Source organism: Schistocerca gregaria, chromosome 4 (genome assembly GCF_023897955.1).
Source record: "Schistocerca gregaria isolate iqSchGreg1 chromosome 4, iqSchGreg1.2, whole genome shotgun sequence".
Taxonomy (NCBI): Eukaryota; Metazoa; Arthropoda; class Insecta; order Orthoptera; family Acrididae; genus Schistocerca; species Schistocerca gregaria.
In genome coordinates, this window is record NC_064923.1 from 200,848,563 (window position 1) to 200,870,717 (window position 22,155).

The 22,155-nt window shown below is 43.6% G+C and overlaps 1 protein-coding gene across 3 annotated transcripts in view; it reads left to right on the forward strand.

The window, feature by feature from the left end:
* LOC126266830 (protein slit) overlaps positions 1–22,155 on the forward strand; it is a 1,561,007-nt gene that overhangs the window by 1,436,209 nt on the left and 102,643 nt on the right. For all 3 annotated transcript variants that reach the window (XM_049971386.1, XM_049971385.1, XM_049971387.1), the window contains exons 7-8: positions 14,868–15,100; positions 21,769–21,910. In XM_049971386.1, the coding sequence (XP_049827343.1) occupies positions 14,868–15,100; positions 21,769–21,910 (375 nt within the window). The remainder of the gene's footprint in view (positions 1–14,867; positions 15,101–21,768; positions 21,911–22,155) is intronic.

Sequence of the window (22,155 nt, forward strand, 5' to 3'; positions counted from 1 at the left end):
CCTCACATTACGCTCATACAGTACCTGGCCGGTACACTACCGCCGGCTCGAAAACCACCAGTTTACCGTGGGAGTGTCCACAAGTCTATAACAAAATAGAACATGCAATTACCAGCCGCTACTGACAATTAAATACGATAATAACAGAAATGAGAACCTTAACTGAATTATGGTGGCCGCCATTCCGTAATTCGTTACTGTTTGCTACTAGCACGTTGCACTGTGCCAACAGCCCGTACTGAAACCGCCACAAGCAACGGCGTATGGCGTACTGGTTCCTCTCCAGCAAGGCCGGGCGTGTCTACTTCCACATAAAGGCCACTACTTCCCGCTAAAGGCACACGCCGTGCCACCTACAAGCTGTCACGTGCCAAGCCAATCCAGAACTCACTGCATGACCCCACTGATAGACAAGGCACCACCCTCTGCTGCATACCCCTCCAGAGACTCTCCCCCTGCGCTCTCGAACCTCTCTGACAAAGATCACTAGCTGTAAATAGGAAAGATAAACTAGCCGATCGCTGATGGCGACCAGTTCAGTATTCAAGGATACAGTAGAAACGATCATTCGGAGCAAAAAAATCTAGTGCATATGGACTCTAAAATTCCTTAAGGGCTATGAGCACTTCGCCATCTTCGGTACCGTGTAACAAATCTCTCGTGCTGCTCGCTCTTTGTGTTCCAGATTTTGTGTGGAGGTAGTATGGACCAAAACAAGAAAAAGTTGTCTAGTAAACATTAACTCTGATATGTATTCCTAGAGAGCTAGGAACATTTGTTCAGTAAAAGAGATGGTTTCACTGCAGCGATGATGAACGATTGCTCATAGCTCTTAAGGTATGCCCTTTAGAGCTAAAGTTTACTGGACATCTTTTTCTTGTTTATCCAAATAGTAGTAGTAGTAGAAGAGATTTTTTTTACAGTATAGAAAATGAAGAAGTACTCATAGCTTTTAAGATATACATTTAGAGCCCATATTTACTAGACTTTTTTGCTTCGAATGAAAGTTCCGTTCATATAACTAAATACTGACCGTTTCTTTAGGGACAAACTGTATACCCGTAGTGATTTTTACCAAGTTTGAAAAGCTTATATAGGGTATAAGACAGATATGGAACATGATCCAGCACTCAAAACTGTGTATTAATTTAGTACGAAATACGTGTCACATCAACCACGAAAAGGTTAATTGTGATAGCAAGCGAAAGTGATGGCACGGTTCCTCGTCGTTAAACTTCGTTTAAAAGTTTCGGGCCGGCCAGTAGATTGCGTTAGGCGCGGCGTGTAAACTTTATAAATGCCGGGCCTGCGATCCATCACTTTGCGGGCGGCGGAGAATTTATCAGCGAGCCGCAGCGAGCAACCACGGATGGAGACAAATGGCGCCCGCTTCTCGGAAGGGGCCACTTGCCCGCGCCCAGAGAGCGGCTGTCACGCGTGGCACAGCCGCACGCCAGGTTGCCGCGCTATTAGGCGCGACGCTGCAGGGGCACGTTGAAGGTATGCATCCGCATTTCTTCAGTGTGGAATGTCATCAACTGCAGTAGAATTCTCTTCGGTGACGACTGCGCTTCGAATTAGTCCCCGGTGTCGAGCGAATATGTGGCTGGAAATGCCCTGGAGAGCGATGGGATACCAATCTGTCGCCCCCCCCCCCCCCCCTCCATACGCCCCAACAACCAGGGGTGATGCTCTGGCGTACTTTTCTTTCCATAGCAGGTCCCCTTTGGTTGTCATCCGTGGCACCCTCACAGCAGAAAGGAACGTTGACGACACTCTACACCCTGTTTTGTTGCCCTTGATGGCAGGCTAACCTGGGCTTAACTTTCAGCAAGATAATGCCCACCTGCACTACGATAGTTTCTACTGTTAATCGTCATGCCTGGAAATCCCTACCTACGCGCAAGATCGCCAGATATCTCCCCAATTGAGAACTTCTTGAGCATTATTGGCACAGCCCGCCGACCAGCTCTGGACTGTGACGCTCTAACGGGTTAATTAGCAAAGGTCCCGAGTTCGTGTTTCGGTCTGGCATAAAGTTTTAAGCAGCCGGGAACTTTCGTATCAGCACACACTGCTGAGTGAAATACTTATCCGTATGCAGATCCTGTTAACAATCTGGTGTCGAACACTATTATGAAATTCATGAGGGTATTTTATTTATGTCGTTGCAGCTACAACAAAATTCATGTTTTTCCTCAGGCGCTTTTCGCTTTATGGAGATTAAGCATCATCATCAGTGATTGTGCTTTCGTATCAGAGCACTCTCTGCTGCTGAGTGAAAAACTCATTCTGGAAACATCCCTCAAGCTGTGGCTAAGCCATATCTCCGGAATATCCTTTCATTCAGGAGCGCAAGTCCTGCAAGTTTCGCAGGAGACCATCTGTGAAGTTCGAAAGATAGGAGATGTAAGGAAGCGTCGTGAATCGTGCTTAGGTAGCTCAGCTGGTAGAGCACTTACACCGGAACCGCAGAGGTCCCGAGTTCGAGTCATTTTCCGGCACACAGTTTTACTCTGGCAGGAAGTTTCGGGATGTGCTGCGAGAAACATACCTCAAGTGTTTAATCCTTTGCGTATCATATCCTGAATTTCTGAGAAAGTACGTTTGGAGTACAGTATTGCATGGTAATGGAACTTGGACTGTGGAAAAGTAGGAACAGAAGAGAATCGAAGCATATGAGAATGTTGAAAATTAGGTGGTCTCTTAAGGTGAGGAATACGGAGGTTCTTCGCAGAGTCGCCGAGGAAAGGAGTATATAGAAAACACTGACAAGAAGGAGGGACAAGATGATTGGACATCTGTCAGGCCATCAGGGAATAACTTCCGCGGCACTGGAGGAAGCTGTAGAGGGTAAAAACTGTAGAGAACGACAGAATTTGGAATACATTCAGCAAATAGTTGAAGACTTAGGTTGCAACTGCTACTCTGAAATGAAAAGGCTGCACAGGAAAGAACTTCGTGGTGGGCCGCCTCAAACCAGTCAGAAGACTGATCACTCAAAAAAAAATCATCCAGGGCACCAGCGGCATGTTTATCCTTCTAATATTTCTGCTACATGTAACTGACGACACAGAGCTCAAAAACTCGTTGCAATAGGTAATGATATCTTGTAGTAGGCAAACAAAGTATTGGCGCATGTATATTTGGTGTTAAGTGGGTTCTGTGTTCAGATCAAATTTCCCGATCCGTGTGTCGTACATGACACTCCGCAAGTGGAGAGGACTCTGTTGATCTTGATCTTAATGTTAGATCCAGCAACGTTTGAAGTTTTATATCTGATAATAATCGTCAACCCTACAGTTTGAATAAGATGCAGAAATTTGTACCCAATGATAAAGGCTGGGGCAATTAAAAGTGGGAATGTATGCATATAACCGCACCTGTGATGCGCACAAAACGTGTGCGCCCTCGACGTGATCCATACCGGTTCAGAGCGTAGTGCTTGCCATGTCAGTGTGGGTGGAGCAATGCAAAGGGGACGATGGCACTCACATTGGAGCAGCGGGAGTTCGTTGTGGAAAGCTACGTGAAAACAAAGTTGTGGAAACGGTGTGGTCAGTTGCTTGCTGAGAAGTTTCATGGTGTCAAAGTGCCAGAAAATAGTGCCATGTAACGATTAGTCCGAAAATACCGTCAGATGATCTGTTTTGAAGAAGTCAAAAAATATTTCGGAACGTGCCCGCACACCATAAAGTGTAGCTGCAGTTTACCAGAAAATGCTACAGAGTCCTACCAAAGCCGGCCGTTGTGGTCGAGCGGTTCTAGGCGCTTCAGTCCGGAACCGCGCTGTTGCTACTGTCGCAGGTTCGAATCCTGCCTCGGGCATGGATGGGTGTCATGTCCTTAGGTTTGTTAGGTTTAAGTAGCTCTAAATCTAGGGGACTGATGAGCTGAGATGTTAAGTGAGTCATTTGAACCATTTTTGAGTCCTACCAAATCAACCCGGTGCCTGTCGTAAGAGATCGGCATATCACGTCGATCAAGCGGACAAATACTCCACCTGGATGTGCAGTCTGGTCGCGGCCCTAACTGGCCATCCAGGTCACCTGACCTGTTAGTGTTCGACTACTTTGTGTGGGGAGCCCTCAGGTCTAAGATTTTTTGCCACTTGTGATCTGCAGCATAACATTTCGGATGAGACTGTAGCAATTCCAGTAGTCCAGCTTCCAACTGCCCTCAGCCACTTGCTGACCATGGCCCAAAAGTGCCAAGAGATAAATGGTCACTTTCAACACCTGCATAGTCAGATTAGTACTGTGTTTTCTTTGCTGTGTTTCTTTATACCCTGGAACTCTGTTCTGCGGGCAACTTTTATTTGACCCATCCTGTATTACCACTAGGAACGCGTCTGTTACACGATTTTTGTAGAATGCAGTGTTACCGATGTTTTGACTGAAGCGTACTCGAGATGTAATTTTCAACTGTCGTAACGTCCATGTATGGACTCGTCCGGAGCTACATTAAGGGCTGGTTTTCATTTAATGTTTGTTCTTGAATGAACTAAGAGATACCAGTAGGACCCTATATTTCTTTTCTCGCCAAAATGGTCATGCTTACCATCCCGTCATCCTTTAAGATGTACCGATTCAAATATAGTTCTTGCATGGGTGAACACTTTACTATTTCAGACATGACAACGAAAATTTTAATTTTGCAGCCAGAGCCTCTGTCCCGCTGTGCTGTATATAACAACACACGAGTGTAAACAAATAAAGCTATTCGGACAACGGGTGGAAATTCGTGACGCCGAGCATGTGGCGCAAACGCAGCGGCGCTCTGGAAGCACAAAGAGATTTTTTTTCCCTATTTCTCCGACGAGCGCTTTGTTCTGCCTTTTTAAAACAATATCTCGCCCGCCCATTACGCATTGTAGCCATATGAATAACGAGAAAAAATAGCAATCGCCCGAGCGCGAATCTTTTGTTCCGTAACGAGCGGCAGCAACATCGCGCTAAGAGGAAAGCTGCACATCGCTCTGTTTCCTTACTGTTTTCGTCCAAAATTTGCAGGATGGGCTAACAGTTACGTGCTCTGTCCCTGCTCTCGTCACACACATGCCTTTCGGGTAATTCGCCATCGGTTTCACTGGCGTGAAAGCAGCTGTAGGGAGAAGCTTTGTGCACTTTGTTCCAGGAATGATGAAGAGATGAGTAGTAAGAATCATCCCAGAAATTACAGTTTGACTTTCCAGGCGATCAACGCATTTTCGATTTAAATTAAGTGCTTACTTAGTTAAAGTAAATAGGTGTGTTATTCACCATGAAAACTATACACGTTTACTGCTCGTTTATTTTCGCAGAGGATATAATTTTTTGCACCGTGACTCGCTGACGGAGAAAAATTGAAGTGTTTTAACACGCTTTTGTTACATCGCTTATTTGTCTCTTAGGTACAGGTTTTGCAATTTGTACAGATTTTGTAGTTGCTTTAAACTAAATTCCCAATGAGCTAGAGAATTGAAACGTACTACGGAACTGGATGGCAGTGCAGTATTAACTAGTCTGAAGTATGGCGGAGGGTACTTTGTTACACTGTTATTTCCCGCTTTTCCTGTTCCAGTCGCGAATGTTCCGTGGAAAATTCGATTGATGGTAATCGTCTGTGGGAGTCTGAATCTCTCTAACTTTTTTTAACGTCACGGTTTTTTCACGAGATATGTGTAGAGAAAGCAATACATTGGTTGACTCAGGTGAAGAGATGCGAGGTGCCGGGGCTAGCAGTATATTTAACACTACATTCTTCTAGATTCTTCATATGGAAATGATGCTTTAAGCCCCCCCCCCCTTTTCTAAATCCAACTTTTGTTGTGGCACATGGATTAAGAAGAAACGCGAACTGACTGTAATCGACCATGCAAATGTAGTAGAAAAGAGTTTCGCACCTGCAGTAATTTAATTTGATAGAAATTAATTTGATAAAGGAAAGTTTCATTAACGTAGTGAGAAATGAAAGGGTTGCTCTACCGATCAACAGAATGAAAGTTCTGTCCAAAATAACAATTTGATTTATTGTGACTAAACTCAAAATAATAAACAAAACACATGAAGCATTTAAAATACGTCAAATTGGATACTCAAATAAATGCTGTGAAGGTGAAGTTGTCCATAAACTAGATTGTGACATTTATAACCAAGTGGTATGTGGAGCCAATTCCTTGCAACTCATATCTTAAGAGAAACACCCAGCCAACCCAACATTAATTGCTGTTACTGTAGTGAGAACTCAGACAATGAACACCCACGACAGAACCACGTTAGAAAAGACGGGAACAGTCGCGCTCTGCTGAGCGCTGATTGTCGCGTAGCTAAATTTCCTATTTTGCCGGTGCTGCGGATATACAAGCTGTCCTCTTAACTGCAAGGACACGATCTGGCATACCAGAGGCGATGGCTGGTTGCTTCGACGTCCCGTCGTGGTGATGTTAATGTCGCGAGTATAGCCTGAAACAAATTATCCTGGTTGTTCCAGACTAAAGACTTCCTAGCAACACAAATGCGCCTCTGAGGGAGATGAAGAAGGCTCGCTACACAATCACTGACGGTACAGTGATTGATTTTAACAAGCGAAGTCACACAGTAACTCCGATACAGTCAACTTTAGCCAAAACTGTTCAAGACGGACATAGGCCACTTGTACACAGAACGCTCAGTTGCCAACTGTACTCGGAAAGTTAGGTTGAAGTCGAAACTTCAGCAACTTCGTCAAACAGTTACAATTAAATGAAGGTATATTAGACAGCCAACGGAAGGCAGGCTGTCCAGAGCAGCGAGGGCTCAGTCTTGTAACCTACTCCGATCGAAAGGCGAGAGCCGACTCTCTCAAGAGCACCCGTACAAGCTGAACACACATTGCTGCCCCAACGACAGTGGCCGTGGTTAAAACGTGCCAATCAGCAACTCGAAAACCGGCGGAAAATTCCACTCTATTGCAGAAGCACTACTATTCCACCGATGGAGATACTTGGCGCCAATATCTGCGCCGATTTTACTACGTCATGGAGCTATCCCCTGAGCAAGCCAATCACAGTTATGGTTTTGCAGAAAACGCGGGAATTTGCCCGCCAAGACTGCCTCGGAACACAAGTTATTCCCACGCCCCGCTGGTAGCCCGTCAGAAAGTGTTTTCACTACGTTTCTGCAAAGTAACGGGATCTCTAGCCCCAGCAACTCCTTCAGGCTCCTGTGGGCGTGTCGCCCCCGCTCTTTTGACAATGTCGGCGTCTCAAAGCATCCACTCGACTCCCTCACACCCGTCTGCTTAACCCTTTCAAGCTCAGCAGAACCCGCCTGTCTCCGGACCACCCAGGTGACGAGAGACGCTGCGTGGGAAGTAGGCATGTGAAGCAATAGCAACTTTTTGCCACATGCAGTTAGAGAGGAAAATATTCATATCTTCTGAGTTCTCAATACTGGTCTTGTAGTGACATTACTTCGCCATACTTACCCAAATCGGAATACTCAGAGTAAGATATAAATATGAGAGGGGGCAAGTCACTGTGTGCACCTAAAGGCATGCCACCTCTCAGTGAAACTGAAATCAACATGAAATTTACCACAAGGCTTTGTTGTATTCTCATCAAAATGAAATCGATTTAAAAATTCACACACATAAACTAAAGAGCAGAAAATAATTATTTAAATAAATATCTTTTTAATATAACACGTTTATAAAAAGACTAAAAAGTATAAAATAATTTCTTCTAGCCCATAGACTTTCCTAACGTTATACTGATAATACTCAAAATTTGTGCTTGTGAATTTTTAATTGCTATTACAATACTTGTGAGATTTGAAACGAAAAATGAGGAGCGCGTGAAATAGATAATACTAAGCAGTGTAGAGAGTATCTGTCATTGAGAAAGATTGCGCAAAGTTCATATCATTTACAGTGCAATAAAATAATTAATGATTTAGGTGACTCATACATCTATCATCTGTTGTATGAGCCAACGGTTTTGTTTTAAATTGTATAAGTATTGTCATAAATATTGAATATTTACGAGAACATGTTTTTAGGACTATGTCCATAAGACCCAGAAAGTAACAGTGTGCATTTAAATGTAAAACTTCTTGGCATATTAAAACTGTGTGCCGGACCGAGACTCGAACCCGAGACCTTTGCCTCTCGCGTGCAGGTGCTCTACTATCTGAGCTATCTAAGCACGACTCACGACCCCTCCTCGCAGTTTTAATTCCGCCAGTACCTCGTCTCCTACCTTCCAAACTTTACAGAAGCTCTCCTGCGAACTTTGCAGAACTAGCACTCCTGAAAGAAAGGATATTGCGGAGACATGGCTTTGTCACAGCCTGGGGGACATTTCCAGAATGAAAGCTGTGAGGACGGGTCATGAGTCGTGAATTGGTAGCTCAGATGGTAGAGCACTTGCCCGCGAGGCTATATGAGGCTGGAGAAATTATTTTACACTTTTTAATGCATTTTGAAAAGGTGTAATATTGAAACGTTTTCATTTAATTAATTGTTGTTAACACATTGTGAATTGATGTCAACTGGAGCTCGTGATGTGCATAAAGATATGTAGCCGCTGATTCAAATGATACCTGTTGTTTAGAACAATACAAGAGATAGTCATGAAGTAAATCTTAGACCACGGACCTTGATGTCATTGCTGCTTCGTATATCCACCCATCAATGTGACACATTTTGCCAACTTTTGATGACTTGATGGAGACCTTGGTAGTAGACGTCTCCATTGTGGTTGGTTAAGAAAAGTTCAACCTCGAAAACAACCAGTGTGCTGTGCTCTCTTCATCCAAAGGTAAGAGAAACAAATCTTTGTCATCACGAAAATACGAAGGGTTAAGACAAAATCTGATAGCCCAAAGAACTACCATGAATGACAGTGCCCTGTGGAAAATGAACGTTGGCGTTGTAGTGGAGTAAAGATGCGCCCTTGGTCCTCTGTATGCGACTTTTACTCTTGACAGGCTTCCGTAACCTCGTCAGATGGTATGCTTTTGTAACGGTTTGCGTGTTACGAACATAATCTGCTGCCACCACATCTTAACTGTCCCAAAATACACATCTTTCTTTGCTCCTTTGTATCGGTGGCAGTGATGAACCCGGCGCTCGGCCATGTTGATTAGGCGGCTGAAGAAGTCATCTGGATTAACCTTATACACGGCAATAATTCAGTGTTTTTTTTTTAGTGTGTATGAACTGTCGTGGATACCAGAGGGCAGCAAACTTTGTAATTTTCAAAATGTAAAAGATGTCGATACCTGTTTTTCACTTTTCCACTGTCTCGTCGATAGTAATATGCTTGTCCTTGAGCAGCAGTGCCAACATTTCTCTTGCGGTTCCAGGATCGTCACAGAGAGATGATCTGACACTTCGTTCTTCTTCATTCAGAATGGTTTGCCTACACCGAAAGCGGCTGCGGCACCGAATAACTGTGTGCTATGACGGTGGAGTGTTGCTGTATGCTTCCACCGACACAGAATGAAGTGTTCCAGCGTTGTTCCTATTCAAGTGCTAAAAGGAGTTACCGCACAATACTCCGCTTTATCAAAGGGCTTCGCCATTCTCCTCTAGTGGTCTGCTGCGATAGTGCCACAGGAATTTCATTGTGTGCGAGAGGTGCAGACGGAAACCTAAACCTGCATACAAACAAAAAATTAATTACGCAACTTGATTTTTTCGATGTGATAATTAAAGCTTTGCGCCTAGCCTTCGTAGATGTTGCCCAAGGAAGGATTTCTGCGTTGTGGTATCTCCCAGTTTGTGGATTCGGAACTGTCTCCAGAGAAAAACAGCACTTTTTATATTGAGGCTGTATTTTGTGTATTACTTTGCCAGCTGCTTACGTCTTTCCAGGCTTTTCGTTCACACATCAATGAACCCTTCGATGAATGAAAGACATCACATTATTATTATTATTATTATTATTATTATTATTATTATTATTATTATTATTATTATTCTCGTATCATAAACATACATAGGTGCACATTTAACACGTCATGTAGCCTTTGACCAAAATTTGACCGCGTCTACTCCATTTTCTGTCACTTGATGGAGGTCTTCTGCAATACAGGAGGCTGGACACAACCGACACTGAATATTGTTTTCTATTTTGTAGCAACACCTTGCCAGATTAAATGTTGCTCCATCCACTCCTGATCTCAGTCTATTCAAAGATTTCCAAGTCATCCATTCCTCCTCATTCCCTGGTGGCAGAGTTTTCGAAACTCTTTTCCAACCAGAAGGAAGGGAAGTATTTCCCCTCCAAATAAATCACGTGATTACCCGCTATTCTTTTAAAACATAGTAATTCTAAGGAACGCAAAATCACCAATGAATTTGTGCTTTACTAGGCGACAATGAATACTGGTGACGTAACAAGTGTACACTCTCCACGTCTCTTCTGGTGTTACGGAATCCCTTTGCTGAGGAAGACAATAAGCATCTTTCGCCAAGACGTAGTGTAGATTTAGTAGCAGACATATCCCAGAAAGCTATCATCTAGGCAGAAAAATACTGTGTGCGTTGCTGAAACATTTAGTACCTATGTTGGTAAGAGCCAGAAAGTAACAGTGTGCAATTAAATCTAAAACTTCCTGGCATATGGCATATTAAAACTGTGTGCCAGACGGAGACTCGAACTCGGGACCTTTGCCTTTCGCGGGCAAGTACTCTACCATCTGAGCTACCCAAGCACGACTCATTACCCGTCCTCACAGCTTTAATTCCGCCAGTACCTCATCTCCTAGCTTCCAAACTTCACAGAAGCTCTCCTGCGAACTTTGCAGAACTAGCACTCCTGGAAGAAAAGATATTGCGGAGACGTGGCTTTGCCACAGCCTGGGGGACGTTTCCAGAATGAAAGCTGAGACACTAGGGGACGTTTCCAGAATGAAATCTGTGAGGACGGGTCGTGAGTCGTGATTTGGTATCTCTGATGCTAGAGCACTTGCCCGCGAAAAGCATAGGTCCTTAGTTCGAGCCTCGGTCCGGCACACAGTTTTAATCTGCCAGGAAGTTTCATATCAGCGCACACTCCTCTGCAGAATAAAAATTTCATTCTACATTTAAATGTAGTTTGTATCTGTGAAGTTCGTAGTATTCTCTGTGCAACGAGAAGAAAGATATACCAGCAGGTGTTGGTATTCGAGTAGCAGGATCGTGATCTCGAGACCATAGTTTACGGTTGCGCGCTCCCCTTTATTGAGACCCCACTAATATCATGTGAACATAGAATCGATGGTTTCAGGAGGGCGCACTCAACGCCATGGAGAAACTCAACTGCCCCATGTGACTAGTGATCGAGAGGACACACACGTTTTTCGCTCGGATATGTGCATGATGCAGGCACCTCGGGCACGTCGAGTCAGGAAATGAGCGTGTTTGTGGCAATTCAGGTACGCATTAGGACAGCGTGGGGACGTCTGAGGCACCACCTACTGACATCATGCTGATCTATGTTGTAGGCTTCCCTTGATGTAACAGCCGAGAGAGGTGTGCCAGCGGCGGTGCAACCTGTAATGCTCCCACTTAGCTATCTCCACATATTAAAATTTCAGTCTTACTGCAATCTAGAGTAGTACCCTATTACTGCAATATTTGTAGTTAAGTTGTAAAGGGCAGGCATTACATACTGATAATATTACTTAACTTGCAGTTGGGGTCAGATTCCAGACGTCTTTTCCAGTACACAACCTTGCAGAAAATAAATATGGTCCTGGGTGTCACTTCCGACAGTACTCAAGTACGATGTCATTATCTTCATATATATACTTTTATTTCCATTTAAAGCAGTTTCAGAAACGGGAATATTTTCATATACAGAGTGTCACACTGCACTCAGGAGACAAAAGTGATGGGTGAGCTATGTGCATATATATAAATGGCGGTATTCTCGCGTACACGAGATGTAAAATGGCAGTGCATCGACTGAGCTGTCATTTTTACTCAGATTATTCGTTTCAAATGATTTCCAATGTCATTATCGATGCACGACGAGAATTAACAGGCTTCGAGTGCGGAATGGTAGTTGGAATTAAACGCAGATGCCACAGAGCCATGTACCCAAATTGTCAACACGGCTCTGCACAAGCTGGTGATGACTCCATAATAGTGCGGCCTCTGTTATATGGAATGTACTGGGACTTCTGGTCGAACTGAACCATCACTAACTGGAAATGGTTGTTTTCACCTACTTGGAGACCATTTGCAGCCTTTCATGACTATTTGCCATATCACCAGGCCACTACTGTTCGCAATTTGTTGAAGAATATTGAGGAGAATTCGAGCGAATGGTTTGGCCACCCAGATCGCCCGACATGCATCCCATCGAACATTTATGGAGCGTAATCGGGAGGTCAGTTCGTGCACAAAATTCTGCACCAGCAATGCTTTCGTAATTATGGACTGCGTTATTCTAGAAGCATCCAGAACATTTGGTGAATCAAATTAGCGCTACTACGATTTCTGATTTTAAGATTTAAGACAGTTCAGAATAAAGCTATATTTCTTGTAAATGAAAAGTTTTAGAAATATTCTGGAAACAAAAGACATTTGTATGAGTGGGAGAATAAATTTTTAGACTTTTTCGAAATATATGCCATGTTAAAAGATTTATATATGTGTTGAATAATCGGGTTTCTGCCGGTTAATCGCGTCTTTCTTGAGCGAATAAAATGCAGAAACGCGATTATTCAACATGGCAATGCTTCGCTGGGAAGGTCTGAAGAATCGCAGCTCTAGATAAGTTTGTAAAGACTTGCCATCAATTATAATATCACTTGCTGATTTGAAACGTCTGCTCAGTGTTTTTTGTGTGTTGTTAGGAAGCTGCACACTAACAATGATATGACACTGATAACAACACTAGGTGTCCTGTCACAGCCGTGCATGCTGCAGCAGGTGGAAAACATGCTGTGCTGCAACTGCCACCAGTCGTGGCTGGCCCATGCCTCAATCTTTTGTTTTGTCATGTTGGTAGGACACTGCTTAGCAGCATCCTGAGATCGCTAGTGCAGTGCTGGGGAACTGTTGTGGTTGCACACACTGCTGCTGGCGGACATACATGCTGCAGTGCAACTGCAGCCTGTCCTTGCTGCCCCACATCTTATTGTTTTATTTTGTCGTGTTGGCAGGACGCTGCACAGCAACAACCTGACGTCGCTGAGTGCGGCGCTGGGTGATCTCTCGCGGCTGCGCACGCTGTGGCTGACGGAAAACATACTTCACTGCGACTGCCACCTGTCGCGACTGTTCCGTGTCACTATGTATTAACGTCTTCAACTTTTGTAGTCCTGTCTTCCTCCGTTGCGTGTAATATTACGGTATATTGATAATTTTTACTTATGGACCGTCTGACAGCAACTGAATAAAACACAATTTTAGTGCAATAATGGGTTCGCCTTTATTTTACGCAAGGCATCATCAGTGACCTGGAATATGTACATATATTAGCTATTTAATTTACATTTTGTCACAGTGCCTAGGTTTATAAACAGTTCTGGTGGTTGGTATTTCCTGTTGAGTAGTAATGTTTTGAACTGTACTTACAGGTTGCATGGACAATTTCCTACATATTACGCTCCTGTTGCATTTTCTTGCATATACCTCACCAAAATACATACACACACACACACACACACACACACACACACACACACACACACACACACACAGCAGAGTCGAAAAATAAAAATAAAACACAACACAAAAAAACACCACAAAACACACACACACACACATACACGAACAGATCACAGATACTTCAATAACTACACTCGAACGTTTGGCAATAACATTCGACAGTCGGAAACAGAAACCAAAACATTGCATTGAAACAAGCGTTCAGTTCATAGTGCTGTGGAATGTGGGGAAAAAACTGCATATTGTCATTCATAAGAAGAAGAACAACACAAAAATGCAACAGGAGCGTAATATGTAAGAAATTGTCCACGTACAGTTCAAAACATAACTACTTAACAGGAAATACCAACTACCAGAACTGTTTATAACCTAGGCACTGTGACAAAATGTAAATTAAATGCCGGCCGCGGTGGCCGTGCGGTTCTGGCGCTGCAGTCTGGAACCGCGGGACTACTACGGTCGCAGGTTCGAATCCTGCCTCGGGCATGGGTGTGTGTGATGTCCTTAGGTTAGTTGGGTTGAAGTTGTTCTAAGTTCTAGGGGACTTATGACCTAACATGTTGAGTCCCATAGTGCTCGGAGCCATTTGAACCATTTGTAAATTAAATAGCTAACATATGTACACATTCCAGACCACTGTTGATGCCTTCGAGAAAATAAAGGCGAAACGCGTATGGCACTAAAATTGTGTTTCATTCAGTTGCTATCAGACGGTCCATAAGTAAAAATTATCAATATGCCGTAACACTCTGTATTATTTTGTTGTGTCGGCAGGACGCTGCACAGCAACAGCCTCACGTCACTGAGTGCGGCGCTGAGTGAGATGTCACGGCTGCACACGATTTGGCTGGCAGACAACATGCTCCACTGCGACTGCCACCTGTCATGGCTGGCCCAAGACACAGTGTTTTATATTTTTGTGTTGGCAGGACGCTGCACAGCAACAAAATCAGGTCGCTGAGTGCAGCCTGCGTGAGCTGTCGCACCTATATGTGCTGCAGCTGACAAACAATATGCTTCATAATGTGAATACCACCCGTCACGGCTGGCCCACAACTTAGTATTTTATTTTGTTGTGTTGGCAGGACGCTGCACAGCAACAACATCACGTCGCTGAGTCCAGCCTGCGTGAGCTGTCGCACCTATATGTGCTGCAGCTGGCAAACAATATGCTTCACAATGTGAATACCACCCGTCACGGCTGGCCCACAACTTAGTATTTTATTTTGTTGTGTTGGCAGGACGCTGCACAGCAACAACTTGACGTCGCTGAGTGCGGCGCTGGGTGAGCTGTCGCGGCTGCGCACGCTCCGACTGGCGGACAACATGCTGCACTGCGACTGCCACCTTTCTTGGCTGGCGCGTTTCCTGAGGCGCGCACCGCGCCTCGCCGTGCACGCCCGCTGCTTCTCGCCCAACCAGGTCAAGGGCCACGCCATCGCCACGCTACACGACCACGACTTCAAGTGCTCTGGTCAGTACTGTGCTGCCGTAGTTTTCCTAGTCGTTAGCTCCAATCTGAAAGTTACCACTCGCTCACTATAAAATGGAAAGCGTTATTCGATGAACACATTGACTATACGTTTTTGCATTCTTTTTCATCAGTTTTTTGACTGGTTTCTGATGTGGCACTAACTCCTCACATAATGTCACTTCCCCCCAACTGCTGGATATATTCCTAGATTTCTCCCGCAATTTTTAGCCTCTGCAATTACCTTTAGTACCATGGAAGTTATTCCTTGACGAATTAACACACATCCTATCATATTATGCCGTATTTTTGTCAGTGTTTTCCATATGTTAACTTCTTCGTCGATTCTGGTGAGAACCTCTTCATTTCGTATTTTATCGCCCCACCTAATTTTTAGCATCCTTCTGTAGGACCATATCTTAAATGAAATTACGATGAAATCTAGACCTTTAGCTGCTTACAGGCGTTGATGAATATCAACAGGGCAGTTGAAAATATGTGCCCCCGACCGGGACTCAAACCCGGGATCTCCTGCTTACATGGCAGACGCTCTGTCCGTCTGAGCCACCAAGGACACAGAGGATAGTGCGGCTGCAGGGGCTTATCTCTGGCACGCTCCCTGTAAGACCCACACACCCAACTTACTGTCAAACCCACATTACCAAATTACTGTCCACAAACTACATCTGTAGTGCCCCTGCCCAATATACTCATTACTCGCGCAGTCAACCTACCGAGTCTCGTAAAGCTTCGGGCAATGTGTGTGCATCCACACTGAAGAAGATCATTGACCGGTAAGCCTTTAGGTCGTGCGGTAGCGTTCTCGCTTCCCACGCCCTGGTTCCCGGGTTCGATTCCCGGCGGGGTCAGGGATTTTCTCTGCCTCGTGATGGCTGGGTGTTGTGTGATGTCCTTAGGTTAGTTAGGTTTAAGTAGTTCTAAGTTCTAGGGGACTGATGACCATAGATGTTAAGTCCCATAGTGCTCAGAGCCATTGGAACCATTTTGGTAAGCCTTATCTATATGGAGATGGTATCTATTCTTTTGGACTATCCTCTGTGTCCTCGGTGGCGCAGACGGATAGAGCGGCTGCCATGTAAGCAGCAGATCCCGGCTTCGAGTCCCGGTCAGGGCACACATTTTCAACTGTCCCCGTTGATATCAATCAACGCCTGTAAGCAGCTACAGGTTTAGATTTCATTGTGATTTCATTCTTCGATAACTGCAAGATCACCAATGGTATCTGTTCTTTCAGACAAGTCCGAATATATCATCTTCATATATCTCTTCTTTTTTTGTGTGTGTGCTGCCTTACGGGAGGTTTTGTCATGGGGGAAGCCTCGTCAGAGAGATCCACCGCATGAGCGTCCAGGGAAGTGATTCCAGTGGTGGTTTCCCGCTGCCTTCCACTAGTGATGATGAAATGATAATGAGGACAACACCCAGTCCCTGAGGGGAGAAAATCTCCGACCCAGTCGGGAATCGAACACGGACCCCTTGTCGTGACAGACTACAGCGCTGACCACTCAGCTATCGGGGTGGATTCATATAATTTAGGGAAATCAAGTAAAAGCTAAATCAAAATGCCCGGATACGCTTTTGAACCGTCGTTCTCCTGAATGCGCCTCCTCACGCCATTTCTTCTCCAGTTCCATTATGCAATGCTATCCATCAGACGTAAGAAAGGTCCTCCTCAAATTAAGTCCATTGTGTGAGACTAATCGGTTGGTCTTGCCTCTTTGTGTCTGCTAGCCTGTTCTCTTATTTCCTCCTTACTTTGACGCATGTTGTTTTGCCTCCAGCATAGCAGAAAACCTTCGCCTCGTCTACTCCACGGTCACAAATTTTAAGTTTATCGCTAATCTCATTTCTGTTCGTCCTCATTATGTTTGTCTTTCTTCAGTTAGTCTCGATTCACATTCTGTACTCTTTAGACTGTTCATTGCATTCAGTGCGTCATGTAATTCTTCTTCGCTTTCACTAACGAGAACAGTGTCTTCAGCGCATCTTACTGCTAATATTATTCTCCCCGAATTTTAATTCCAGTCTTGAACCTGTGCTGTTTCCGTCATTGCTTCTTCGATGTGTAGATTGAGAGTCGAAAGACTGTATCCTTGTCTGGCATTCTTTTTAATGTGAGCACTTCGTTCTTCGTCCGCATTCTTATCGTTTGCTCTTAGTTCTTGTTCAAAATGTATATTTCTCGTCTCTCTCTCTATAGTTTACTCGTATTTTTTATTAGAATTTCGAACACCTTGCACCATTTCACATTGTTGAATGCTGTTTCTAGGTCGACAAATGCTAGAACGTACCTTGATTTTGTAGGCTTGCTTTCATTATCAAGTGCAACGGTAACATGGCCTCTACAGTGTCTTTACCTTTCCTAAAGCCATATTGATCGTCATCTAACAGAGCCTCAGTTTTCTTTTATTTATTTTACATACGTTTTAAGACTTATGGTAATACCAACAGTAATAAAAGATGTTAATAAAATTAAAATATCTAAAATTTGGTGATCACTCAAGGATGGGGTTATATGACAGATTTCCTTAGAGTAAGGGAAGGTGCGGTAAAGCGGTTCCTCTAAGCGAAACTGAATTTTCAGCGAACCATAGTTATTGATAGAAGACTCTCATTTATACATTTTGAATCTACATATTATAAGGTACCACCCCAAATATTTTAAGTCAAAAAGAAAATAGCATATATAAACTATTATCTTTTTTTCTGGAGTCTTACGCAGTGGCCACTTTCGCTCCCTAGCTGGGTAATGTGGGCAGTGCCATCGCAACGACATCCCTTGTTCATTGTTCTAATTTTCTGACATATTTTCTAGACTTATTGATGAAGCAGTAACAAGTGGCTAGAGCAGACCGCTTACAATCTAATTTTTGTATTAGGCCAAATATAACATAGCAGACAGTTTTAAATAACATGAATTAATTAACTCAAAAAGCGTTACAAAGGGATAGAAAAAGGATGATAACAGCTCAGTATATAAAACGATTTGAAAGTCAGTTTGACCTGTAGTACTACGTGTCTCCTATTGAACTAACTAATTCTAGTTGGGGTAAACGCCTTGACACCTTTTCCGTGCCATTAATGGTTCACAGAGTGACTATTCTTATTACAAATGTTAATAGTCTCGATCGCAGTGTAATTTAATAGTAACAAGATAAACGGTTTCGGTTTACCAGTAATCGTCTTCATATTATATGTTCACCATAACTGGTACCGGAAGTATGGTTGACAAAAAATGAGACAGTGGAATGAATGAAAAATTTAATAATAAAATCTGCCTTTTCAACAGCGTTATTATTTGGCCACTGTACTTTTAGATATTTTAATCCGCCAGGAAATTTCTAACGAGTGGGCACTCCGATGCAGAGTGAAAATACACCTAGAAACAAAGCCGTAGCTTTGCAGCTGAGCCATTTCTCCACAGTATTTGTTCCTTCAAATGCTATTCCCGTAGTTTATGTGGGAAAACTTCTGTGATGTTTGACAGGTAATAGATGAGGCATAGGCGGAAGTAAATCTGTGAGGGTATGTCATGAATGGTACTGGGATAGCTAAGTAGATAGAGAAAAGTCTCAGGCTCGGGCACACAGTTTTAATGCGCCAGTAGGTTTTGTAAGTAGGCTGTTTAGGATTTTTTATTGGTAACGCCGCCGCCACGTAGCGCTCTGTATGAAAATCACTGGCTGTGCTGTGCGCAGTCTGTGTTTAGTTTGCATTTTGCATTGTTGTCTGCCATTGTAGTGTTGGGCAGCGGCAGCTGGATGCTAACAGCGCGTAGCGTTGCGCAGTTGGAGGTGAGCCGCCAGCAGTGGTGGACGTGGGGAGAGAGATGGCGGAGTTTTGTAATTTGTAAGACTGGATGTCATGAACTACCATATATATTTTGACTATTAAGGTAAATACACTGTTTGTTCTCTATTAAAATCTTTCATTTGCTAACTATACCTATCAGTAGTTAGTGCCTTCCGTAGTTTGAATCTTTTATTTAGCTGGCAGTAGTGGCGCTCGCTGTATTGCAGTAGTTCGAGTAACCAAGATTTTTGTGAGATAAGTGATTTGTGAAACGTATACGTTAATGTTAGTCAGGGCCATTCTTTTGTAGGGATTTTTGAAAGTCAGATTGCGTTGCGCTAAAAAAATATTGTGTGTCAGTTTAAGCACAGTCGTGTATAATTTTTTTAAGGGGACGTTTCAGTTTCAAATCAGTGCGGACTCCACTTCAGAGAGAAAACTCGTTCCGGAAACTGAAGTTTTGATGGTGATCTCTAAAGATACATTGGAGTGATAAAAACGCTATTGTAAAAACATTCGAAGGATTTAATACTTTGTAGTTATCAAACAAATTGTACATGAATTGCTCAGCGCTTCCCTTAAATCGAACAAAAAATTGTAAGTATTCCACTGATGTCCTAGACCAGTTTCCTACCATCTTTTCAATGTGAAGTGGCAGCTGAGGCTGTCATACTCAGAATGTTTCCAGTGCTTTTCAGCGTCAACCTTGTCGGTCACTTAGAGATCATAGCCATTCGCCTACCAAGTGGGAATACTCATGTGATCGACTCACCTCGAGACTAGCCAGTACTGCATATCTCGGCATTAGCCGGACTCTTGTCTTGTAACATATCTGAAGTGAAGCAACAACACACGCCACCGCGAAGACTGAAGACGCTGCCGTGTCGCGCAGTTAGCGCCGTGCTGTTTAGGCAGCCCGCGATGCAATACAACAGGCAGTGCGGCGTTACACGTAGGCGCACAGTTATGTAGTTTGATCAAGTGTTCGACAACTTCCTTGAAAAATCAGTAAGATGACAAACTACGCCAAACAACAGATTAACTTCAGTCATCTATATGCTGTGAGACATACCATAATTAGGTACAATGTCTCTTTTGTTTGGTTTGCGATCGATTTCAGATTTTCCATTGAATGTCACACTAATCCTTACCTACATGTCGATGTTTACATACCCGCATTGGACTCGCTTTGAATTGCATATACTATGCGGCAACTCCCTCATAGAGCAACTTTTCGATCGCCCCTTATATATGTCCAGAAAACGTTCGTCATGTAACTTATTCTTACTAAAAGTGACATTAATTACAGGACGAGCGTGCATACGTGATCATTTGTATCTAGATCAGTATATTACATAACTGCCTCAAAGTTACAGGATACTTTGGACAATACGTTGTCAGGGCGGACATCCAAGCCCGACCGCACACTGAAACAATGTATTCTCTTGCACCACAAAAACAGTATCAATGATGGTAGGAGTCAGTCTAAAGGTGCTCTAAATGGATAAATCACTTTCCACACATAGTTTACCTCCAGAATCAACCAAAATTCGAAAAGCAAAATGTATAACTCTATGAAAAAGGATATATAGACATTACTGTACCCTGTACCACATATTTACAGAAAGTAATGTGAATACAATAATATTTAGTGTTTTTAAAACGTATTTCCAAAGCGGGCTGCTGTATACTTTCGCAGGCAGTTCGTGTGCTTACTACTATAATGAGGAGGGGAGAGTGTTGTAACTGGAGAACAGTGTACCTAGGAGCACGTGATGTTTTCTGGTAGGTGTTTCAATCAGGCGACTGATTTTAGAATCGGATGAAGGAATGCACACTAGAGACCACTATATGCAGTTTCTGGCCTTTTTTACTGTTTTTGTTGTTGTGAGACACGAGGTTATAAATATTACTAGTTCTACATAATTATGTGCTGTAAAATAAATGAAAGGTATTTAGAGACTATTGTTAATTCTTCAGGTACGAATTTTCATAGTAAATAAAATTCTGTATATTTTTAAAACTAGTTACATACTGTGTGGGCGATAAAGTTGTACTTCAACAGTCGTGGATCATCGTGTACGTTGCAAAGGAAGGTCCACCATGGAACATACGATATCTTCTAATGAATCAAGATTTTTTTTCGAGTGCAACACTTTTAAATTTGAGTAGAACATTCGTTTCTAGGTATATCGCCATGTTGTACCGTGGAACAGGTTTCAGAACTTGGAAGAACGTTGCTTTTACGGAGTAATTCTTACGATTTTAGAAATGACCGCAGTATACGTAATGTGAATGCTTATCAGTTCAAAATGGAGTAAGGAAATGAAAATTGAATTATTACAGGGCTGGCGAGAGGAGAAAGTTGAGAACTATTTCAAGGTGTAAAACTCTGCCTTGGGTGTAACATAAGCTAAAAACTCGGAGAGGTGCTCTGTCCACTGATGTGTGTCTGTTCTCTGTCTGTCTTGTAGTTTTGTCTTCTGAAACCACTGAGGTATTTCTTAATAACCCTGTACAGAGACTTCCTAGCGGATTAAAACTGTGTGCCGGACCGAGACTCGAACTCGGGACCTTTGCCATTCGTAAGCAAGTCGTCTACCAGCTGAGGTACCTAAGCACGACTCACGATCCGCCCTCACAGCATTGTGGAGCCATGTATAGACTATACATGGGCGTTTAATATATGCGCACATGGGGAAAGTGGAACGAAACAGTGGAGGAGGGAAAAGAGCGCAGTGAAACGTGCAAAGTGATGACGTTTAAGTGATTGTGAAATCAGAATCCTAGCCTGTTATTGTGAGTGGTGGTCAGAGTGAGGGCCGACCTGTAGCGAGATGCGCTGTGCCGTGTTGCAGGCCTGGTGGAGCGACCCAGCGGTGAGTGCTCTGCCGAGCCCCAGTGCTCGCACCCGTGCCGCTGCGCCGACGCCATCGTCGACTGCAAGGACAAGGCGCTAGCTCGCCTGCCCGACCAGCTGCCAGACTCGACGGCCGAGCTGTGAGTACCTCACCATCCAACTTCTCGCCTCCATCCAACAATGCTAACCTGTCGGTATACCCTCTGAAGTGCGACATCACGTGTTACGCATTCGCGTGTTTTGTTTACAATAGGTCACTTAGTTCTTGTGGATGCAGGCTTCGATCGTCTTGTTTACTAGAAATTATAAGCTGTCTACTGTTGTTGCTGTGGTCTCACTCCAAAGACTGGTTTGTGCAGCTCTCCACGCTCCTCTATCCATTGCA